This window comes from Saccopteryx bilineata, chromosome 2, assembly GCF_036850765.1.
Source record: "Saccopteryx bilineata isolate mSacBil1 chromosome 2, mSacBil1_pri_phased_curated, whole genome shotgun sequence".
Lineage (NCBI taxonomy): Eukaryota > Metazoa > Chordata > Mammalia > Chiroptera > Emballonuridae > Saccopteryx > Saccopteryx bilineata.
Window position 1 is genome coordinate 334,343,793 of NC_089491.1, and position 20,318 is coordinate 334,364,110.

The 20,318-nt window shown below is 45.1% G+C and overlaps 1 protein-coding gene and 1 non-coding gene across 3 annotated transcripts; one reads left to right on the forward strand and one right to left on the reverse strand.

The window, feature by feature from the left end:
• Positions 1 to 340: 340 nt before the first annotated feature.
• Positions 341 to 19,460, reverse strand: ZC3HC1 (zinc finger C3HC-type containing 1). Of its 2 annotated transcripts, none has more exons than XM_066255260.1 (10): positions 19,289 to 19,460; positions 17,004 to 17,115; positions 14,312 to 14,462; positions 13,306 to 13,389; positions 8,931 to 9,058; positions 7,782 to 7,936; positions 4,717 to 4,960; positions 3,672 to 3,884; positions 3,148 to 3,354; positions 341 to 773 (listed from the first exon to the last, which is right to left on the reverse strand). In XM_066255260.1, exons 1-10 carry the CDS (start codon positions 19,432 to 19,434, stop codon positions 705 to 707), a joined length of 1,509 nt encoding a protein of 502 aa, XP_066111357.1. In that variant the 5' UTR covers positions 19,435 to 19,460; the 3' UTR covers positions 341 to 704. The 2 variants fall into 2 exon arrangements, with proteins under 2 accessions (XP_066111357.1, XP_066111356.1); XM_066255259.1 differs by having other exon boundaries at positions 8,931 to 9,073; positions 19,289 to 19,452.
• TRNAT-CGU (transfer RNA threonine (anticodon CGU)) lies at positions 7,392 to 7,467 on the forward strand. The gene has a single exon. It is a non-coding gene; the product is annotated as a tRNA-Thr (tRNA).
• Positions 19,461 to 20,318: the final 858 nt, after the last annotated feature.

Below are 20,318 nucleotides of genomic sequence, written 5' to 3' on the forward strand. Positions count from 1 at the left end.
CTGGGCATGCGAAGACACACGGAGGGGGGTCTCTTCTGAAGGGCCCTGCTCCCCTTGTTACAGTCTCTTAATCTGTCATCATCAAAGTAAAGAGAGAAAATGGCCAGCCTGCTACTCACTTAGCACATCAGGAGATCTCCCTGGTGACATGATGAGCATCATCTTGCCACTGGTTTAGCAGTACCTTCTTTGACTGCAGTCACAGATAAATTTTAGGCTTTTACCCAGCCTGAAAATGAACACTTTGCCTTTGTTTCTGGCTCCACTAAAGTTTTCTCAGTCTCTGCTTCCTCTACATCGACCCAGAAGGCAAGGGAGGAAATCAGTTCTCCGGCAGGAAGAATTTTAACAGAAACTTTATTAGCTCACACGGTCATGTTCCTGGGATAGAAGCGTCCTTACAACAATGCCTCACACTAAAGACAATGAAAGTGCTCAAGTCCTTGGTCCCCCGTCTGGTGTCCTAACCCCACGCTCCTTTAGCAGACCCAGGCCTGCTCTGCCCGACCGGTCCGCGTCCCCGAGTGGAAACAGCTTTCCCCTCAGTCAGATGCAGATGGAGACCCTCACTGCCTCCGAAAGGGCAGGAGCTCCTGATTAAACCAGAACGGAGAAAAACAGCATCGGCTGGTCAAAAGGGGATTCAGGCTTCATTTCTTCAAAGTGATTCCTCCCATTTTTCTCCAGAAAGGGCTGGAAAATCTTCAGGATGAGCATAACAATTCCCACTGCCGGAATATTCGGAATACCTTCCTTGATTTCTCAGACAAACTCTACAGGTAGAAAAGCTCATTATTAGAGACTGAACTGTTGCATAGAGATGAAGGATACATAGCAACTTGAAGGCTTGGTCTGTACATTTCTCCCAAGACCACCTAGGTGTTCTACTGCTGGGCTCTTGCTAACACACTCTAAGCCTCTAAAATACAGCTCCTGCCTGACCAGGCGGTGGCACAGTGGATGAGGAGGACCCAGGTTCGAGACCCTGAGGTCGCCAGCTTGAGCGCGGGCTCATCTGGTTTGAGCAAAACTCACCAGTTTGGACCCAAGGTCGCTGGCTTGAGCAAGGGGTTACTCGGTCTGCTGAAAGCCTACGGTCAAGGCACATATGAGAAAAACTGATTTGCAACAAAATGATTGATGCTTCTCATCTCTCTCCGTTCCTGTCTGTCTGTCCCTATCTATCCCTCTCTCTCTGTCTCTGTAAAATAAATAAATAAATAATAATAAAATACGGCTCCTGTCCTTCCTCCAAGCATCTGCATTTGTCCTAATCTCTGTGTGTGAGGGCGACACCTGTGACCCACCACAGTGCTGCATGCATTTAGAACTGGTTTCTTCATCTGTGTTGCTGAATTGACCCAAGTTCTTTAGTTTGTGTGAACAGGGTTCACATATACGTGGTGCCTTGCTGGGGTTAATAGTATGATTCAAGGCTAAGGAATAAAACAAAGTTAAATGACCCTTAAGAGTTTAAGCTCTGACCTTGGCCTTCTCAACTTCACGTTTTAGCCAGCAGAGCTAATAATAGGAAGAATTTCAGTGCCATTGGATCATGCCTACGAAGTGAGCTGAGATTCTGAGACATGGTGTTACAGGCAGACAAAACAATTCGCTCTAGAAGATAAAAAGTCCTTGATGGTTGGGAACATTTGGTTTTCTCCGCCTTTCGGTGCCACAAGAGAGAGCACAAGGTCTCAGGGAGAGCACAGCAATAGGCAGCAAGATAATCCATAAAGTTACCTCTGGTTTCTGACAGCAGATGACATTTCTGTTTCTTACCCTCTATGAGGATGCCTGTCTCAATAAAATAAAGTCCCGGGAGGTAAAAGTTTGAGCTCTTACTAGAAACCGCAGGGAATTTTGTTAATAAAGCAACAGAGTTGAAACAAAGTTAAGTTAAAAAATAGTGTCAACCTTTTTCTAACATCCAGATCCCTTACCACAGCCTCATTAAGCCCGTGTCCCCAGTCACAGCAGCTGCTGGGAGGTTCAAGGATATGTTGCCAGAGAGGATTTCAAAAATCCTAGAACCCAGGGCCAATTACAAGGCCGACTTTTCCCACCACAGAATTAAATAAATAATAAAAAGTACCATAGGATTTCTGGTTAGTAGGACAGCGACAGGGAGAAGGTAATAAAAATTGTCAGTACACTATTTCATGAGGCTCTGGGCTGAGAATTTATGTGCAAGGGTAGATCTAATCTCTCCAATTTGAGAGACAGGTCAAATAATTGTCTTCAGATAACTTTACATATTTTTAAGTATTTAAACTGGAAAAATGCAGGGGGGGTTCCTGCAAAAAACATGGAAAACCTTCATCTGTATATTTTCTAAGGGTAAAAATGGACATTCTTGGGCCATTAGCATCACTGCAGTTCCTTGCAGTGGAATCCTGTGACCCTACAGCACCACGGAGCTGGGAGTGCTTCTTATAAACATCTGTTGCTGAGTACTATTTCTCTTTGTCTTTGGAGGAAATAGAGGCCAGAAATTACTATATTTATACCAGGCAGGTGACAGGGCAACTCAGGGAAGGAGCCAGCAAAGGAAAGAGAACCCAGTTTCATAGTTGCTTAACACCTGCCTCCCAGCACTTCCAGACGTGGCTGTTTTCTCAGCTGTCATGACGGACTGGCACTTGCCCGCCCCCGTGACCTGCCGCAGTCAGGACCGTGGTGGCTGGCTGAGGGCAGTGCACAGGTCTGAGGCTGTGTCCCAGTGAAAAGGAGCCTGCCCGCTGTCCAGAATGGAACCACAGTCATGGTGTCAGAGCACGGGGCTACAGGCGGCTAAGGTAACTGGCCAGGCTCCCAAGGCGAGTGACAGCGACGGATGGAAAAAGCAGCTGTCCTGCAACATGAGGCTGGGGCAGCTGCCTGCTCACATATTTCTACTTCTCTGCTTCTCTCCTCTGAGACATTTTAGCTGGGAAGACAAAGAATTTCTCAGAACCTGATGGAATGCTGTCTGCTAAACAGCAGGAAGAGTGAGCTGGTTCCACACCTGTTCACCAGGATGAGGCCGGACTGAGTCTAACGTGGCTTATGAGAGCCGAGGGCAGGCGGGGTGCTAACTATGGGACCGGGCTCTGCTCCTCCTCCCGTGCACGGCAAGCCCCACACTAGCAGGACGGCGCCACTCACCATGGAGTCTGCTTCAGCCGGCTGGTGGGACTGCTTGTGGGCCACGAGGACGTTCAGCACGGCCTTCCAGCCTGGCTCTGCCGTGGTGTCGGCGCCCACCTCCGCCCCACCGTTCTCCTGGGCATCCTTGCCAACTGCGAGATTCACCCAAGGGCACCAGTCTCTGTGCTGAGAGGCGGGATCAAAGAAGCTTCGTGAGGACGTGTCCTGAGGGAGGAGGAAGAGAAGCTGTTAAGGAAGGCTGGATGTCACGCAAACCCAGAGGCCCTGTTATGTTTGCCTCCATCTCACTGCTGCGCTGTGCCTGACGTGTTTATGACCTCTCCAAACCCATCTCAAAGAAACAAATGAAAAAACCCTTTTTAGCCCTTTGCTCACCCAACTGTCCCATCCTTCACCTTATTCACATGGTCTACTTATCGCTACAGGACCAGGGTGGGCTCACGCCTGCCCCTGCGTGCCGCGTGGCGAGGGCACGTGTGCTCCCTGTGCTCAGTGACTTCTGCATGCACAGGTGGGCTCACCGAGCTGCTGGAAGAGCAGAGGCGAGCTCGTTTGGCTCTCCGGAGTGGACTCGAGGGCACTTCCAGGCCCGAGGTGTCTCCTGTGCCCATGCTCCGGGTCACGGGGCGGGTCCTGGTGGTGGGGCTAGCGGCCTCTGGCTCAGGGCGGTCAACAGGACTGGAAGAGTCCCAGCTCCGAGTTCGGGAGAAGGTGGGTCCTGGGCTCCTTTCAGCCTGAGGGGAGATGACGTGGAAGTACACCAATGCTATAAATGATGTCAGTCAGGAGAGATATCTAGAAGCATGTGGAAGTTAGTATTTTATAGTTTGAATTGTAAGAATTTAATTTCTGAACTGTCTACATAACTAAACTCTTCAAAGAACATTAGCTTTCTATACAAAATAATTAATTTAGGCCCTGGCCATATGGCTTAGTTGGTTACAGCCCCATCCCGAAGCACAGAGGTTGCCAGTTCGATCTCCGGTCAGGGCATAGAGGAGCAGAGCAATGTTCCTTTCTCTCTAAAATCAATAAATAAAAATCACAAATATATATAATGAATTTAGCTTTTCCACTGAAACTTGTGAATAAAACCACTCTCTGGTCTGATCAATGCGGTCAGAAGTGACTCCTAATTACCAACTTTTCCACCAACAATTTTGGCAAGAAAACTGGGTTGTTTTTTTACAGAGACAGAGAGAGAGAGTCAGAGAGAAGGATAGACAGGGACAGATAGACAGGAACGGAGAGATGAGAAGCATCAATCATTAGTTTTTCGTTGCGCGTTGCAACACCTTAGTTGTTCATTGATTGCTTTCTCATATGTGCCTTGACTGTGAGCCTTCAGCAGGCCGAGTAACCCCTTGCTCGAGCCAGTGACTTTGGGCTCAAGCTGGTGAGCTTTTGCCCAAACCAGATGAGCCCGTGCTCAAGCTGGCGACCTCGGGGTTTCAAACCTGGGTCTTCCGCATCCCAGTCTGATGCTCTATCCACTGCGCCACCACCTGGTCAGGCAAGAAAACTGTTTTTAATAAGTCCACCCCAAACAGGTCGATGGAGTCTAACCTGCTCCGAGCCTGGGGAAAAGGTGGCGTCCTGGCTCCGAGTCATCATCCTCCGAGGAGACTCGGGCACCAATAGTAAGCGCTCTGGCCGCCCGTCAGGGCCCAGGGTCGGGGAGCTGGTCAGGACGAAGGACGCATCCAGGTCAGTCACGGACGACTCAATCTGCTGGAAGCCCCAGAGCCCCACCTTCCTCATACAGTGGGAACACGTTATCAGGGAGAGCTGCAAGGGTTCCAAGGAAGGACTAGGGAGAAACAGAAAAGAAAGTGAGTTTTCTCAAAGGGCAACATTTCCAAAGGACTAAGTGTAATGATTTGTGAGTACGCTTTATCTCATCACATAAACCTCCAAATGACTGGGAACCATGTGCTCTTTTATGGCAAGACTATTTTATTTTGTTTGATAGAGAAGATGGAAAGAGAAAGAGAGAGAGAGAGAGAGAGAGAGAGAGAGAGGGAGGAAGGGGAAGGAGAGAGAAGCATCAGCTCGTTGTTTCACTTAGTTGTGTACTCATTGGTTGCTTCTCACATGTGCCCTGATTGGGGCTTGAACCAGCGACCTCAGGGTCAAGCTGGTGCCCTCAGGATCGAGCCAGCAACTCCAGGACTGGTAACCCTGGGATCAGTGACCTTGGTGCTCCAGGATCATGCTCTATCCACTGCACTGCTGGCCAGGGTGATGGCAAAACTGTTTTATTTTTTTTATTTTCTTTCTTTTTTTTTAAGTGAGAGGTGGGGAGGCCGAGAGACTCCTGCATGCGCACTGACTGGATCTACCCAGCAAGCCTCCTACAGGGTGATGCTCTGCCCATCTGGGGCCACTACTCCATTGCTTGACAATTGAGCTATTTAGTGACTGAGGCAAGGCCATGGTGCCATCCTCAGCAACTGGGGCCAACTTGCTCGAACCACTTGAGCCATGGATGGCTATGGGAGTGGAAGAGAGAAAGAGAGAGAAAAGGGGGAGGGGTGGAGAAGCAGATGGTCACTTCTTCCGTGTGCCCCCTGACTGAACACGGGACTTCCACACGCAAGGCCAACACTCTACCAGTGAGCCAACAGGCCAGGGCATAGCAAGAGTTTTTTTTTTTTTTTTTTACAGAGACAGAATCAGAGAGAGGGACAGACAGGAATGGAGAGAGATGAGAAGCATCAATTATCAGTTTTTCGTTGTGACACCTTAGTTGTTCATTGATTGCTTTCTCATATGTGCCTTGACCGTGGGCCTTCAGCAGACCAAGTAACCCCTTGCTTGAGCCAGTGACCTTGGGTCCAAGCTGGTGAGCTTTGCTCAAACCAGATGAGCCTGCGCTCAAGCTAGCAACCTCAGGGTCTCGAACCTGGGTCCTCCACATCCCAGTCCGACACTCTATCCACTGCACCACTGCCTGGTCAGGCATAGCAAGAGTATTTTAAAAGTTATAAGTTTCCCTGCCCAACTTAAAACATTTTTTTTTAATGAAAATTATTCCTTCATCTATCAAAGAAATCACATTCAAGTAAATCAAGATTGGTTCCAACTGCCTTCTACCTCCGAGGGAGTATGCACCAAACTGAGCAGCTGGGATGGAAAAATCAACATGGCGGACCAGGAGACTCTAGCTCAGGGGTCTCAAACTCAGGGCCCGCGGGCCGCATGCGGCCCACCGAACAATGTTGTACTGATTTTTTTTTTGTTTTCAACTGCAGTGAGAAAAGTGTTGTGTAACAGTTGCCTTTTGTAGACCTAGTGCGGCCCGCCAAACGGCTGTGATCTTGCTCTGCGGCCCACATGCTGAGTTGAGTTTGAGACCCCTGCTCTAGCTGGTGCTTCCTTTGGTAGTTTTTATCTACTGAACTCATTTTTCTTCCTTTCTGAAAGCAGAAAGGAGCATCACTGTTTATAGGAACACAGATTCCCAGCTGGGAAGTGGCAGGGAAAGAAACAGAGTTCAGGCGTGCTCAGAAATTTCTGAGTTCTAATTCTGCTTTTGTTACTTTTACTGTTTTCTCATACTCGCACCCCTTCAGTTTCCCTCTGTCTCTGTTTTCTTAAAGGAAACACATCTTCCTCCAAATACTATCATTGACTGATGTATATGGGTGTATAAAGTTGTCACAGTTCAGTCTGACCTGTGGCACAGTGGATAAAGCATTGATCTGGAATGCTGAGGTCATTGGTTCAAAACCCTGGGCTTGCCAGGTCAAATCACATATGAGAAGCAACTAAGAGCTGATGCTTCCCGCTATTCCCCCTGCCTTTCTCTCTCTCTCTCTCTCCTCTCTTTAAAATCAATAAAATCTTTTTTTTTTTTAACAGAGACAGAGAGAGAGTCAGAGAGAGGGATAGATAGGGACAGACAGACAGGAACGGAGAGAGATGAGAAGCATCAATCATCAGTTTTTGGTTGCAACACCTTAGTTGTTCATTGATTGCTTTCTCATATGTGCCTTGACCTTGGGGCTACAGCAGACAGATTAACCCCTTGCTCAAGCCAGCGACCTTGGGTCCAAGCTGGTGAGCTTTGCTCAAACCAGATGAGCCCACGCTCAAACTGGTGACCTTGGGGTCTCGAACCTGGGTCCTCCTCATCCCAGTCAGGCGTTCAATCCACTGTGCCACCGCCTGGTCAGGTGAGTAAAATCTTAAAAAGAAAAGTTGTCACAGTTTACATTCTCAGTCAAATTCACTGACTTGCCCTGGCCGGTTGGCTCAGCGGTAGAGCATTGGCCTCGTGTGTGGAAGTCCTGGGTTCGATTCCCAGCCAGGGCACACAGGAGAAGCACTCATCTGCTTCTCTACCCTTCCCCCTCTCCTTTCTCTCTATCTCTTACTTCCCCTCCCGCAGCCAAGGCTCTACTGGAGCAAAGTTGGCCCGGGTGTTGAGGATGGCTCCATGGTCTCCACCTCAGGTGCTAGAATGGCTCTGACCACAGTGGAGCAACGCCCCAGAGGGGCTGATCATCATCACCCCCTGATGGGCATGCTGGTGGATCCTGGTTGGGCATATGTGGGAGTCTGTCTGCCTGCCTCCTCCCACTTCTCACTTCGAAAAAATTCAAGAAAGAAAAAATTCACTGACTCACCTACATGCCCAGCCGCACACAGAGAGAACACAGGCAGTGATGTGAACTTGGATGTCTGAGCCTACTTTGGTGGCAGTTTTTCTCTCATCAGTTTGGTGACAAAGTTCATCTTCAACCAGGTGCAGGAGAAGGCTGATCTTATCTTCTGTGAAGCACTACAAAGGAACCAAGGTAAAAAGCTTCGAGTTTCAACCACCACAAAAAGTAAATTACATATAACAATACAGATCCACGATACAGGCAAAATCATGACAGAAAGGACTAATGTGAAGACTGCTCTCATCATTAGAGAAGATGTCCTTCTAGGACAAGGCTAAGGCATCACACCAAAGCTTTCCGAATTCCCTGCATCTGCTCAAGGAGAAAGGTGGCAGTTTTCCTAGAAGAAACAAATCTTTTCTAAGTTCCAATTTGTTTGCAATTTACCAACTGCAGACTTTCTCTGAAATCTGTAAATTTCAAACCCCCCAAATGAAAAAGGTTACTGTTTATATCTTGGCCTGACATTGAGTTTAGTTTTTGATAGAACAACAAAGCTTGCCACTGTCTTTAAATAACTATGACAGGGTGGGGGGAAAACCTGCCTTGGCTGGGATGGAGTGACATTTATAACAGGCATCAGGGGTTAATAGTGGTGCTAAAATCCATAACTGTCTCTCAGCTTGAAGAAGCAAAATAATAGCTTCTATTTCTTCCATTAAAGCTTGTCTTCAAAGTACCCACTGGATGATGAAATGGGGCAGTAAACATTCAAAGTACAGACGGGACAGAACATTCCAAAAGTTCTCTTCACAAGAGAGACGGGCGTTTATAACTTCTCCTTTAGCATTTTCTTTGGGAAATGGTATTCAATAAATCATATGAAGTAACATTTCAGTGTCTTCTGTTAAACAGTTTAAGCAACACATCAAGATAAAATCTGAACTTACACCACATAAAGAATCATATCTAAAAGTTTAAAGGAAACTACATAATTGACTAAAATCCTCAATAGTCACCTTTCTGATGGAAACTGCAAAGGGTCAGCTGAGAGACAAGCAAGTGGTTCTCTTCAGAGCAATCTGCAAACTCTTATCATTAAAGAGATACTTCACACACAAATGCTGGTGACAACTGCAGGCCACTGAAGGCGAGCCAGGGAGAACTCACCATAGTTTTCAAGTCCTCTGGTCTCAGGGAAGGAAGCTGGAGGTCCAAGTGACAGAGGCTTTGAAAACGATCTAGGAATTCATTAACAAGAACAGTAGGCTCACCCAATGGTAACATCCCAAATCGATCTGTGGGAAAGTAAACTGGAAGATTATATTGGTGCAAATTGTAAAAAAAAAAAAAAAAATTAAATAAATAAATATATAAAATAAGGATATGTAGAATTGATATATGATATTAACAATTACTAGTTTTTGATGGGGCTATGATGATACTTCTGGGATTATGTTTAAAAAATAGTCTCAGTACAGAGGTTTCTCAGAAGCAGTCATGTCTAAGCTGAATCTGAAAGTCCAACAACAGTGTGTTAAAGCAAAGACCCAAGGATGGCACAGGGTTGGCACATGGTATGCTTGAGGGGAGAGTAGCAGGAGATAAAGTTAGTGTAGACAGCAGCCAGACCATGACTTTATTAATGTACATGATGAAAAATTACTGAAAGATTTTTTCAAAGGAGAAAGTGATGTTATACATAACATGCATTAGTTTGGAGTAGAGATCGTAATGGGTCTCTGAATGCAAAGAAATAAGCCTAGCAGACATTAAAGTAATTTAAATTAATAATTCCTGGAAGATACCAGTGGCATAAGGATGGAGAAAAGGATACCAATACTATAAAACTCTTTAATGATCAATGAAACCTCATTAAAAAACACACAAAAATAGAGCACAATAATATACAGCATTAAATTGGAAAAAAGAATATAAACTCATGATGTTAAATAGAATTCTAGCAGTATGAGTTTTATGAGTACACAAATATGTCAGAACTTATCAAATTGTACACCTGAATATGGGCAGTTTTATGTCAATTATACCTCAGTACAGCTGTTAAAAAATAAATCCTTTTCAGTTCTAAAGGGGTCCAAAAGCAGCAAGTCATTAAAGGGGTCCAACAGTAGTAAAGATGGCACTTTTGTTCACCACTTAAGCATATCACAAGCAACCATTTTTTTTTTTTTTTTTTTTTTTACAGAGACAGACAGAGAGTCAGAGAGATGGATAGATAGGAACAGACAGACAGGAATGGAGAGAGATGAGAAGCATCAATCATCAGTTTTTTGTTGTGACACCTTAGTTGTTCATTGATTGCTTTCTCATATGTACCTTGACTGCGGGCCTTCGTAGACCAAGTAACTAACCCCTTGCTCGAGCCAGCAACCTTGGGTCCAAGCTAGAGAGCTTTGCTCAAACCAGATGCGCCTGTGCTCAAGCTGGCGACCTCGGGGTCTTGAACCTGGGTCCTCCGCATCCCAGTCCGATGCTCTATCCATTTCACCACCGCCTGGTCAGGCGCAACCAGATTTTGTTCTCTAATATTAACAAATTATTTAATGTTGCAAGTTACCAAATATGCCAAAATATGTCAATTTTTTTTTTCTGAAGTTGGAAATGGAGGTAGTCCGACTCCCGCATGCGCCCAACCAGGATCCACCTGGCATGTCCACCAGGGGGCGATGCTCTGCCCACCTGGGGCGTCGCTCTGTTGCAACCAGAGCCATTCTAGCGCCCGAAGCAGAGGCCATGGAGCCATCCTCAGCGCCAGGGCCAACCCTGCTCCAATGGAACCTCGGCTGCGGGAGGGGAAGAGAGAGACAGAGAGCAAGGAGAGGGGAAGGGGTGGAGAAGCAGATGGGTGCTTCTCCTGTGTGCCCTGGCCGGGACTCCTGTACGCCAGGCCGACGCTCTACCACTGAGCCAACTGGCCAGGGATTTATTTTTTGTTTATTGTTTTAGAGAGAAAGGGGCAGAAAGAGAGCAAGAGAATGGAGAGAGGAGAGAGAGAGAGAAACATTGATTTGTTGTTACTTATTTGTGCACTCATTAGTTGATTCTTGTATGTGCCCTGACTGGAGATCAACCTTGCGACCTTGGTGTATCGGGATGATGCTCTAACCAACTGAGTTATCTGGCCAGGGCCAATTTCTTTTATATATTTAATTAATACCAGTATTCTCTTGTGCTCCTAAATCTACTGTAGCAGAATGAATGTTTAGATAGACCAAAGTCAGCTAAGAGAAACCCATGCTATCTACTTGGTATGCTTCAGTGATGTCCTTCTGTGAACCTTCCTCATGTTAGGAGGTGGTCAAACAGCTTGGGGGACTTCCAACGTGCAAAGTACCACTTGTCTCCTAATTTCAGAGGCATCCTCCAAGACTGGCTTCTCCATAACTTAAAACTAAAAATGTAGATCTCAGAATTTAAACTTTTTTAATTTAAAATTTATTTTTCTTTTTTTTTTTAAGATTTTATTTATTGAATTGAGAGAGAGGAGAGAGAGGTAGAGTGGGAGAGAGACAGAGAGAAAGAGAAAGGGGTGGGAAGAGGAACAGGAAGCATTAACTCATAGTAGTTGCTTCTCATATGTGCCTTGACTGGACAAGCCTGGGGTTTCGAACTGGTGACCTCAGCATTCCAGGTCGACGCTTTATCCACTGCGCCACCACAGGTTAGGCAAAATTTATTTTTCAATTATAGTTTACATTCAGTATTATTTTGTATTAGTTTAGGGTGTACAGCACAGTGGTTGGACAATCATATACTTTACAGAGTGCCATCATCTTTACTTTAGAAATGTTATTTCATAATAATCCCCTTCCTATCACCTCTTTATATATCAGTAGATGGCACTCTATGGTCACCTTCAATCCATTTTTCCTCGGAGTGGTTATTCCTGGAATATTCCTGGGCATCAGTGGCCCTGGAATCAGCCTGAGCTGCCCTCTGGTCAAGGAGTAAATATATGGATTAATAGTGTCGCTCTTTGGACCATGGGTCCAAAGAGTTTTGCGCCTGGCCTCGGTGAGCCTCCAGAGGGTTCTACAGCGAAGGCTGGTTACATGATCAGTAAAACAATCTGCAGGGAAAACAGGTGCTTGCACCTGGCGGGTCCAGACCACTGTGGGGCAGTCTTTGGCTGGAATGCTAACCTCACTTCAATGCTATTGTTAGATAACCATTTTACTATAATAAACTGTAGATTTGTGACCACTCCTGTTTGGGGTTCGGTGAGTTTTCTTTAGCAGCCAAACCCTGTTTAAGCGCCATCATTAGTGCTGTTGTGCACCAAAGGAAGCCAAGGTAGAGCATGGGGCTGCTCGCTAGCGTAAGAAAAGCAGAGGCTTTGAAATTAGATAACACCCTAGTCATGGCTCCTCACTAGTTTTTTTTTTCTTTTTACAGAGATAGAGAGAGAGTCAGAGAGAGGGATAGATAGGGATAGACAGGAACGGCGAGAGATGAGAAGCATCAATCATCAGTTTTTTGTTGCGACACCTTAGTTAAGGGGTCGGGAACCTATGGCTCGTGAGCCAGATGTGGCTCTTTTGATGGCTGCATCTGGCTCGCAGACAAATCTTTAATAAAAAAATAATGTTAAAAATATAAAACATTCTCATCTATTACAATCCATTCATTTCCTACCACTCATGTTCACGGTTGTGGGTGGCTGGAGCCAATCACAGCTGTCCTCCAGGAAAACACCAAATTTTTATTGGATAATGCGTAATATACACGGGTCATTGTATGGCTCTCATGGAATTACATTTTAAAATATGTGGCATTCATAGCTCTCTCAGCCAAAAAGGTTCCCGACCCCTGCCTTAGTTGTTCATTGATTGCCTTCTCATATGTGCCTTGACCATGGGCCTTCAGCAGACTGAGTAACCCCTTGCTGGAGCCAGCGACCTTGGGTCCACGCTGGTGAGCTTTTGCTCAAACCAGATGAGCCCACACTCAAGCTGGCGACCTCGGGGTCTCAAACCTGGGTCCTCTGCATCCCAGTCCGACGCTCTATCCACTGCGCCACCGCCTGGTCAGGCACTAGTTGGTTTTAAGACTTCTCATTCTGTTTCCTCAATTAGAAAAACTGGGTTGATAATGTTTATGTCCAGGGGTCTTGTGGAAATCAAATAGGATAATGTATGCATAGCTAAGCCTTTGGCTTGTCAAATGCACTTAAAGTTAATCAGCAATGTAAGTGAATGAATGTTAAGTTAGTTCTTCCTTTTCTTAATGTTTATTTTATTAATTTTAGAGAGATAGGAAGAAAGAGAATAAGAGAGAGAGAGGGAGGAACATCAATCTATTCCTATACGTGCCTTGACCGGGGATCGCCCTGGCAACCTCTGTGCTTCTGGATGATGCTCTAACACACCGAGCCATTTGGCCAGGGCAAGTTAGTTCTTGAAAAGCACAAATATAAAGAAAGACCAAGAACTTCAAAGTCTAGATTTTCACAAATAAACAAGACAATATTCGAAATGCAATGACCAAAGAGAGATAGTAAACAGGAAATCTTGGAAATAAGTACCTGGGGAGGGGCTGTCTGGCCAGAAACAGAACTTCTCATGGGCAATACACAAGGCTTTCTTCAGCTCAGCACACCGTTCCTTATCTGAAATCCACACAGGTGACAACGCCTTTAAAAACACTATATAGAGGCAAAATCCAATGGCCAAAAGCCTTAAGAGTATAGACTCAAAGAAACATAAGAAAATTTAAAAATATATGAAAATATTAACAATTGCATCTTCTTAATATTTTCTACAAAACAAGTTCTAAATCAAGAGCCTAAGATCAATCACCATGAGGGTATCATGTATCTTATAAGGCAAAATGCGAGCCTTCACCAAAGTTCTGTGTCTCTTCGGAACCATAAAGTCAACAAACATTCCACTGGTAACTTCCTAGCACACACAAAGTCAAGTTCACTCTAAAGTAGTTCAGGTTTTAGCCCTGGCCGGTTGGCTCAGCGGTAGAGCGTCGGCCTAGCGTGCGGAGGACCTGGGTTCGATTCCCGGCCAGGGCACATAGGAGAAGCACCCATTTGCTTCTCCACCCCTCCGCCGCGCCTTCCTCTCTGTCTCTCTCTTCCCCTCCCGCAGCCAAGGCTCCATTGGAGCAAAGATGGCCCGAGCGCTGGGGATGGCTCTGTGGCCTCTGCCCCAGGCGCTAGAGTGGCTCTGGTCGCAACATGGCGAGGCCCAGGATGGGCACAGCATCGCTCCCTGGTGGGCAGAGCGTCGCCCCATGGTGGGCAGAGCGTCGCCCCATGGTGGGCGTGCCGGGTGGATCCCGGTCGGGCGCATGCGGGAGTCTGTCTGACTGTCTCTCCCTGTTTCCAGTTTCAGAAAAATGCAAAAAAAAAAAAGTAGTTCAGGTTTTTAAAAAAGTAATGACTGAAGCCCATAGTGTGAAGACGGTCACAAATGCACCCTGTAGATATTAGTATATTTTCTTTGATCAAACAACTAACTGGTCTTTTCAGAAAAACTAGTAGAACACGGAGGAAATTGTAATTTGTACTTTATACTTACACCTGTCGAAATCAAAGGCGGGCTGTAAACTGGCACAGAGGAAGGCCTGACAGCTGGAGCACTTGAGCATGTCACATTCAACAGTGACCCAGCCATATTTTGCACAGACAAGTGGAGACAGCTCGGGGGGCTTCCCTGCCCACTTCAAAGAGTAAGCACGTTAAGAAAAACGATGCTGCAGGTACATTAAAATGACTAAGTCAGAGATGAAAGCTTTCACTCATTCTTTCTGTACACAGATGTAAACATATTAAACTGAGGGGAAATGCAGTAAAAAAAATGTTACAAATATTTTTAAACAACAGAAACATGCTTTACATAATGATGAAGATCATCTGAGTAATAAGCAGAGGGAAAAAGTTACCAGTTTTTTTCTCCAGGAAGCTGTTATGTATTTCATATGTTTAAAATATCTAATTTATTACTGGTATGGGATGGCAGAGAGAAGACATTTATATGCTCCTAAGAAGAAATATTAGAGATTTGAAAACCCCAGTGGAAGCACTGGGATACGCCTAAGCAATTAGGCATAGTGAGAGTTAGACAAGCAGAAATATTTTCCTTTTTTTAAAAAAAAATACATTTAGTGAGGGGGGGGGGAGATAGAGACAGACTCCCACATACGCCCCGACTGGAACCACCCGGCAAGCCCACTAGGGACACTTGCTCCATTGCAACCATAGCCATTTTCTAGCACCTGAGGCAGAGGCCATGGAGCCATCCTCAGCGCCCAGGGCCAACTTCTCCAATGCGCCATGGCTGCAGAAGGGAAGAAAGAGAGAGAGAGAGACAGAGAGAGAGAGAGAGAGAGAGAGGAGGAGAAGCAGATGGGTGTTTCTCCTGTGTGCCCTGACTGGGAATCGAACTCGGGACTTCCATGCACTGGGTGGCACTCTACCACCGAGTCAACCGGCCAGGGCCAGCAGAAATATTTTCCACCACTCACCTAAGCTGTCCTATTGCACCTCATCCACTTTTACCTTCCAAAGAATAGTCAGTAAAATTAATAACTTTCTTCATTATTCCCCCTACCCCAAATTGGACTGTTACATACTACTGTGTGTGTATACTAATGTCTATGTGCTTTCAACAGGCTGAGAGCATCAGGAGCATCTATCAATATGTGCTTTATTATGTGAAATTTTGGATTTTGATGGCTGTATTGTGATTATGTAGAAGTCCTTGTTTGTATGAAATATTTTGGGGTAATGAGGTATCACTTTGGCAACTCACTATCAAGTAGTTTAGAAAATCTTTGTGACTTATGCAACCTTTCTGTATGTCTAGAACTGTTTCCAATTTTAATAAAATCAGTCTAGTGAACAGAACATGGCAAAAGTGATGCTGTGTCACCTCTGACATTAGGTTACAAGGACTCCACCTTCTGTCTTGCTCTCTCTAGCTGGCTCACTCTGGTGGAAACCAGCTGCCATGTTGTGAACTGTCCATGGAAAGGCTCCATGTAGCAAGGAACATAGGGAGGTCTCCAGCCAACACTTAGTATAACTCTAACGCCCTCAATCCAGCAGGCACAAGGAAATGAATCCTGTCAACACTGTGTCTGATTCTAAGTGGATCCTGTCTTAGTTGAGCGCTAGGATGACTGCAGCCCCAGCCTCTACCTTCACTGTAGTCTGTGAGAGACCATGAGTCAGATGTTTCGCCTAACTGTGCCTGATTCCTGATGCAGAAACTATGAAATGATAAGTGTTTCTTAAGCCACCGAGGTTTACAGTACTTTGTTATGCAACAATAGATAACTAATACACAGGAAAATTTAGAAAGAGACAAATAGTAAAGTCTCAAAAAAAAACCAAATTAGGTTTGGTTGTCAAGAGCCTTATGCTATAATCCTGCCTTTGCTACTTGCTAGTAGGTTGACCTTTGGCAAGTCACATAACCTACCTGAACCACTTCCTCTTCTGTAAAATGAATATAATAATAATCCCTATTTTGCCCTGGCCGGTTGGCTCAGCGGTAGAGCGTCGGCCTAGCGTGCGGAGGACCCGGGTTCGATTCCCGGCCAGGGCACACAGGAGAAGCGCCCATTTGCTTCTCCACCCCTCTGCCGCGCCTTCCTCTCTGTCTCTCTCTTCCCCTCCCACAGCCAAGGCTCCATTGGAGCAAAGATGGCCCGGGCGCTGGGGGATGGCTCTGTGGCCTCTGCCCCAGGCGCTAGAGTGGCTCTGGTCGCAACATGGCGACGCCCAGGATGGGCAGAGCACCGCCCCCTGGTGGGCAGAGCATCGCCCCTGGTGGGCGTGCCGGATCCCGGTCGGGCGCATGCGGGAGTCTGTCTGACTGTCTCTCCCTGTTTCCAGCTTCAGAAAGAAAAAAAAAAAAAAGAGCTCCTTGAGCTCTAAGAACCCCCCCCCCCGAAAAAAAAATAATAATCCCTATTTTCATAGGTGTAAAGTAAAGATCAAATGTGATAATATATGTGAAAACACATTATATACAAATGTTAGTTATTGTTCCTTCTGGCTCTTAGTTTTTCTTTTGTGAAAGGAAAAGGTTAGGCTATCTAAAATGTTCCTTTGAGGGATAACATTGTATGTGCTAATTTTCCTATAAAATTTCTTACTGAGTTTGATTCTTCAATTTCAAACTTGATAGTAAGTAGCGTTATCTCTAGGGGAATAATTCCAGGAGCAGGCAGAAAGTGCAACTCACATGACCCAAAAAAGGATATAGAAAATGTTTCCACTCTGCTAAAGAAGGCTTCTTTGCTTGTAGATTCCAATGGAGGCTGTTCTGCTTGGGGTGATCCATTAACTGGCTGGAATGTGGCAGGTGTCTCCTTCCTAAAATAAAGTGACAGAGCTGTTGGTAATTTCTTCACGGCATTGCTTTGCTTGAACATTTTGTATCTAGCTTGTCTGCATGTCACATCATCAATCACACCACACTGGATTTTAACCTTTCTAAAAATCATTTCAGTCATGTAATTCCTCTGCTTAACATTTTCAATGGTTTCACAATATAGTCAGCCCTCTGCATCCACAGGTTCCACATCTGCAGATTCAACCAACTGCAGATAGAAAATATTTGGGGGGAAAAATGTTACATTTTTGCTGATGTGAACTACATAATTAGACCTGTAATGGTTGTGTCTCTACTTAACAGGTACAGACTTTTTTCCTTGTCATCATTTCCTAAACAATTCAGTATAACAACTATTGACACTATATTAGGTTTTATAAGTAATTTAGGGCTGCTTTAAAGTATACGGGAAGATGTACATAGGTTATATGCAAACACTATGTCATTTTATATCATATAACGGACTTGAGTATCTGAGCATTTTAGTATCTGAAGGGGGTTCTGGGATGATGATACTTTCTAGAATCCATATTCTTCAGTCTGGCATTCAAATCTCTCTCTCTCTTTTTTTTCAGAGACAGAGAGCCAGAGAGCGGGATAGATAGGGACAGACAGACAGGAACAGAGAGAGATGAGAAGCAATAATCATCAGTTTTTCGTTACAACACCTTAGTTGTTCATTGATTGCTTTCTTATATGTGCCTTGATCATGGGCCTTCAGCAGACCGAGTAACTCCTTGCTCGAGCCAGCGACCTTGGGTCCAAGCTGGTGAGCTTTGCTCAAACCAGATGATCCTGTGCTCAAGCTGGCGACCTCGGGGTCTTGAACCTGGGTCTTCCGCATCCCAGTCTGACGCTCTATCCACTGCGCCACCACCTGGTCAGGCTCAAATCTCTTAACAGTTTGGTCATACCTAAGTTTCAAGCATTTCTACCTCTGCAGTGCTCCATTAATCCTACACTGTCAAACTGATCCTCTAGCCCACTTACTATTCCCCAATAATATTTTGCATAAGCTTAGTAAACACAAAATAAGACTCTGGGCTTCTGTGCATTATACAGTTTGAAACATGTTAGAAATTCAATTCTTTTAACAGCAGAAAAAAGCAACCTTGATATTCCTACCTGGATCAATCCGTGATACCCACTCCTCTCAAAAATGTACTAATTTGAAAATTCAAATCAATATAAAGATCTTTAGAAAATTTCATGGAAAAAAATTCAAGGAGAAAAATGCCAGCAAAAACAATTCTCTTATTTTCAGTTAAAGGTATTTCAGCAAAGCCTGGGAAGGGGCACAGGGAGGAACTGCTGAAGACAAAAGTAATTTTAATAAAAACAGGATTACATCAACTATTATAACTCAGAAGAAAGAGATTTACTGTAAGAATTATTCTCAGAGAGAGACAGCCTCAGGAAGGTGTGGATCTTGGAACAAAGTCAAAAGGATTCATAAACTCCGAAGAGAAAAAAATGACATTTATTCTAGTAACCTCTATGTGAAATTTAGCATTTCCTTCAATTATGAATGAAGGGTAATAAGAACCATAGTAGCATCAGCAATACCTGCGAATTTTTGACAAATGAAAATCACATTTTTTCATCCCATTATGGTTGTTGCACGTGTTTTGGAATAAAGTTTATGCTTATCACTACTTCAAAATCTCGGTAACTAACAGACTCATGGCTAGATATTATTTAACTCTTTAATAATGAAGTATGTTTCTGCATCACTTTTTCCCCCTCCTACCTTGACAACTTCATTCCAATGTAATTGGTTTCCTTTAAAATCTTATGCACTTTACTTACACATCAGAAAATATTATTCTGAGAAGGTGTCCATAAACTTTACGAGGCTGCCAAAGGTGTCCACAGCTCAAAAAAGATTAAGAAGCCCAAATAAAGGAAGTGCGGTGCGCATCGTTAGCGGGTTTTTTCCTTCCCCCAATACCTGACGTAAGGTAAAATTCCGGCCACTGGTGCGGAATCCAGTGCACCCCGAAGATATTAAGGCCAACAACGTGTAGCAATCCCACTCTCTTTCGCATCCCAGGACGAAGCCAGTGTCAGTGCCGGTGTCGCCCACCCCGGCCTGAATCTCCTAAACCCTGTCCCATCAGCTCGCGCCGGGCCGGGATGGATTTGCGAACTCACCGTTCAGTGCCTCCCTCTTCTGGGGCAATCCCCTCATCTATCAGCTGCCGGACTTTTTGGGGAGTCCCTTCTGGGGAGCGAATAACCGCACCCCAATTCTTTTCAACTCCTGAGGCAAACGCGGGCACCTCGCTGGGCGCCGCCATCTTGGTCCGTTGCGGAGTTGCTTCCCCTCGGGTTTGAAGGCTCAGGAGCTTCCGTTCTGGGACAGTTAGATCCTCCTTTGCAGGTATTCTCTCGCGCGTGCCCACGGGACCCACACGCAGAGTGTGTCCGCCTGGTCCGCCCCCTCTTGGGCGTTTTAGAATAAGGTAAACCACCACAGGAGGGCTCTCTGGTGTTTAGTTTTGACCGACCCTTAATTAATCGTTTCCTTTATGCAAGAGCATTTTGGGGCTGACTGATAAAGAGATTAAGCAGGAACTGAGGGGCCTAGTTTAGTCTTCAAATTATTATCTTAAATACCTTCCTAAATTATTTCTTTTTACAAGTGAGGAATTGGCGATCGTCACTTAAGAGTAAATAATTTAGATTCCCTCTTAGAAACCATGTTATGGTGGGTTTAGAAGTCTGTGACATTGGCATTATTGAACATGCCCTCCCTCCTTTATCCAACAAATATATTTATTGTGCCTTATTGACGCTGCCCTAGGGGCTGAAGATGACAATAGTGAACAAAAGAGATGTAGGTCTTAGGGAACTTAGGCATCAAGCACGTTTTCTTGTAGTTTTGAAGTGATAAGTGCTCTAAAAGGAAGGGTGTAAAAGGAGAGCCTGATGAATGAAGTCTGTAGTATTCTGATTGTCAGATGTTTAAAACGGATGAGATTGTGGGAAAGAGATTGGCCCAGAATTTCACAATAACCCAGACTGGAGGGAGTTTGTTTCATGTAACAAACTGAAAAGACTGTTGTGACTGAGCAGTGGGAAGGTAAAAGCAACCTTTTAGCTCACTCCTTATGGGCTCCTAATTTCCCCTAAGTTATTTTCCTGAGCCCTGGCTGGTTAGTTCATTTGGTTAAAGCATCCT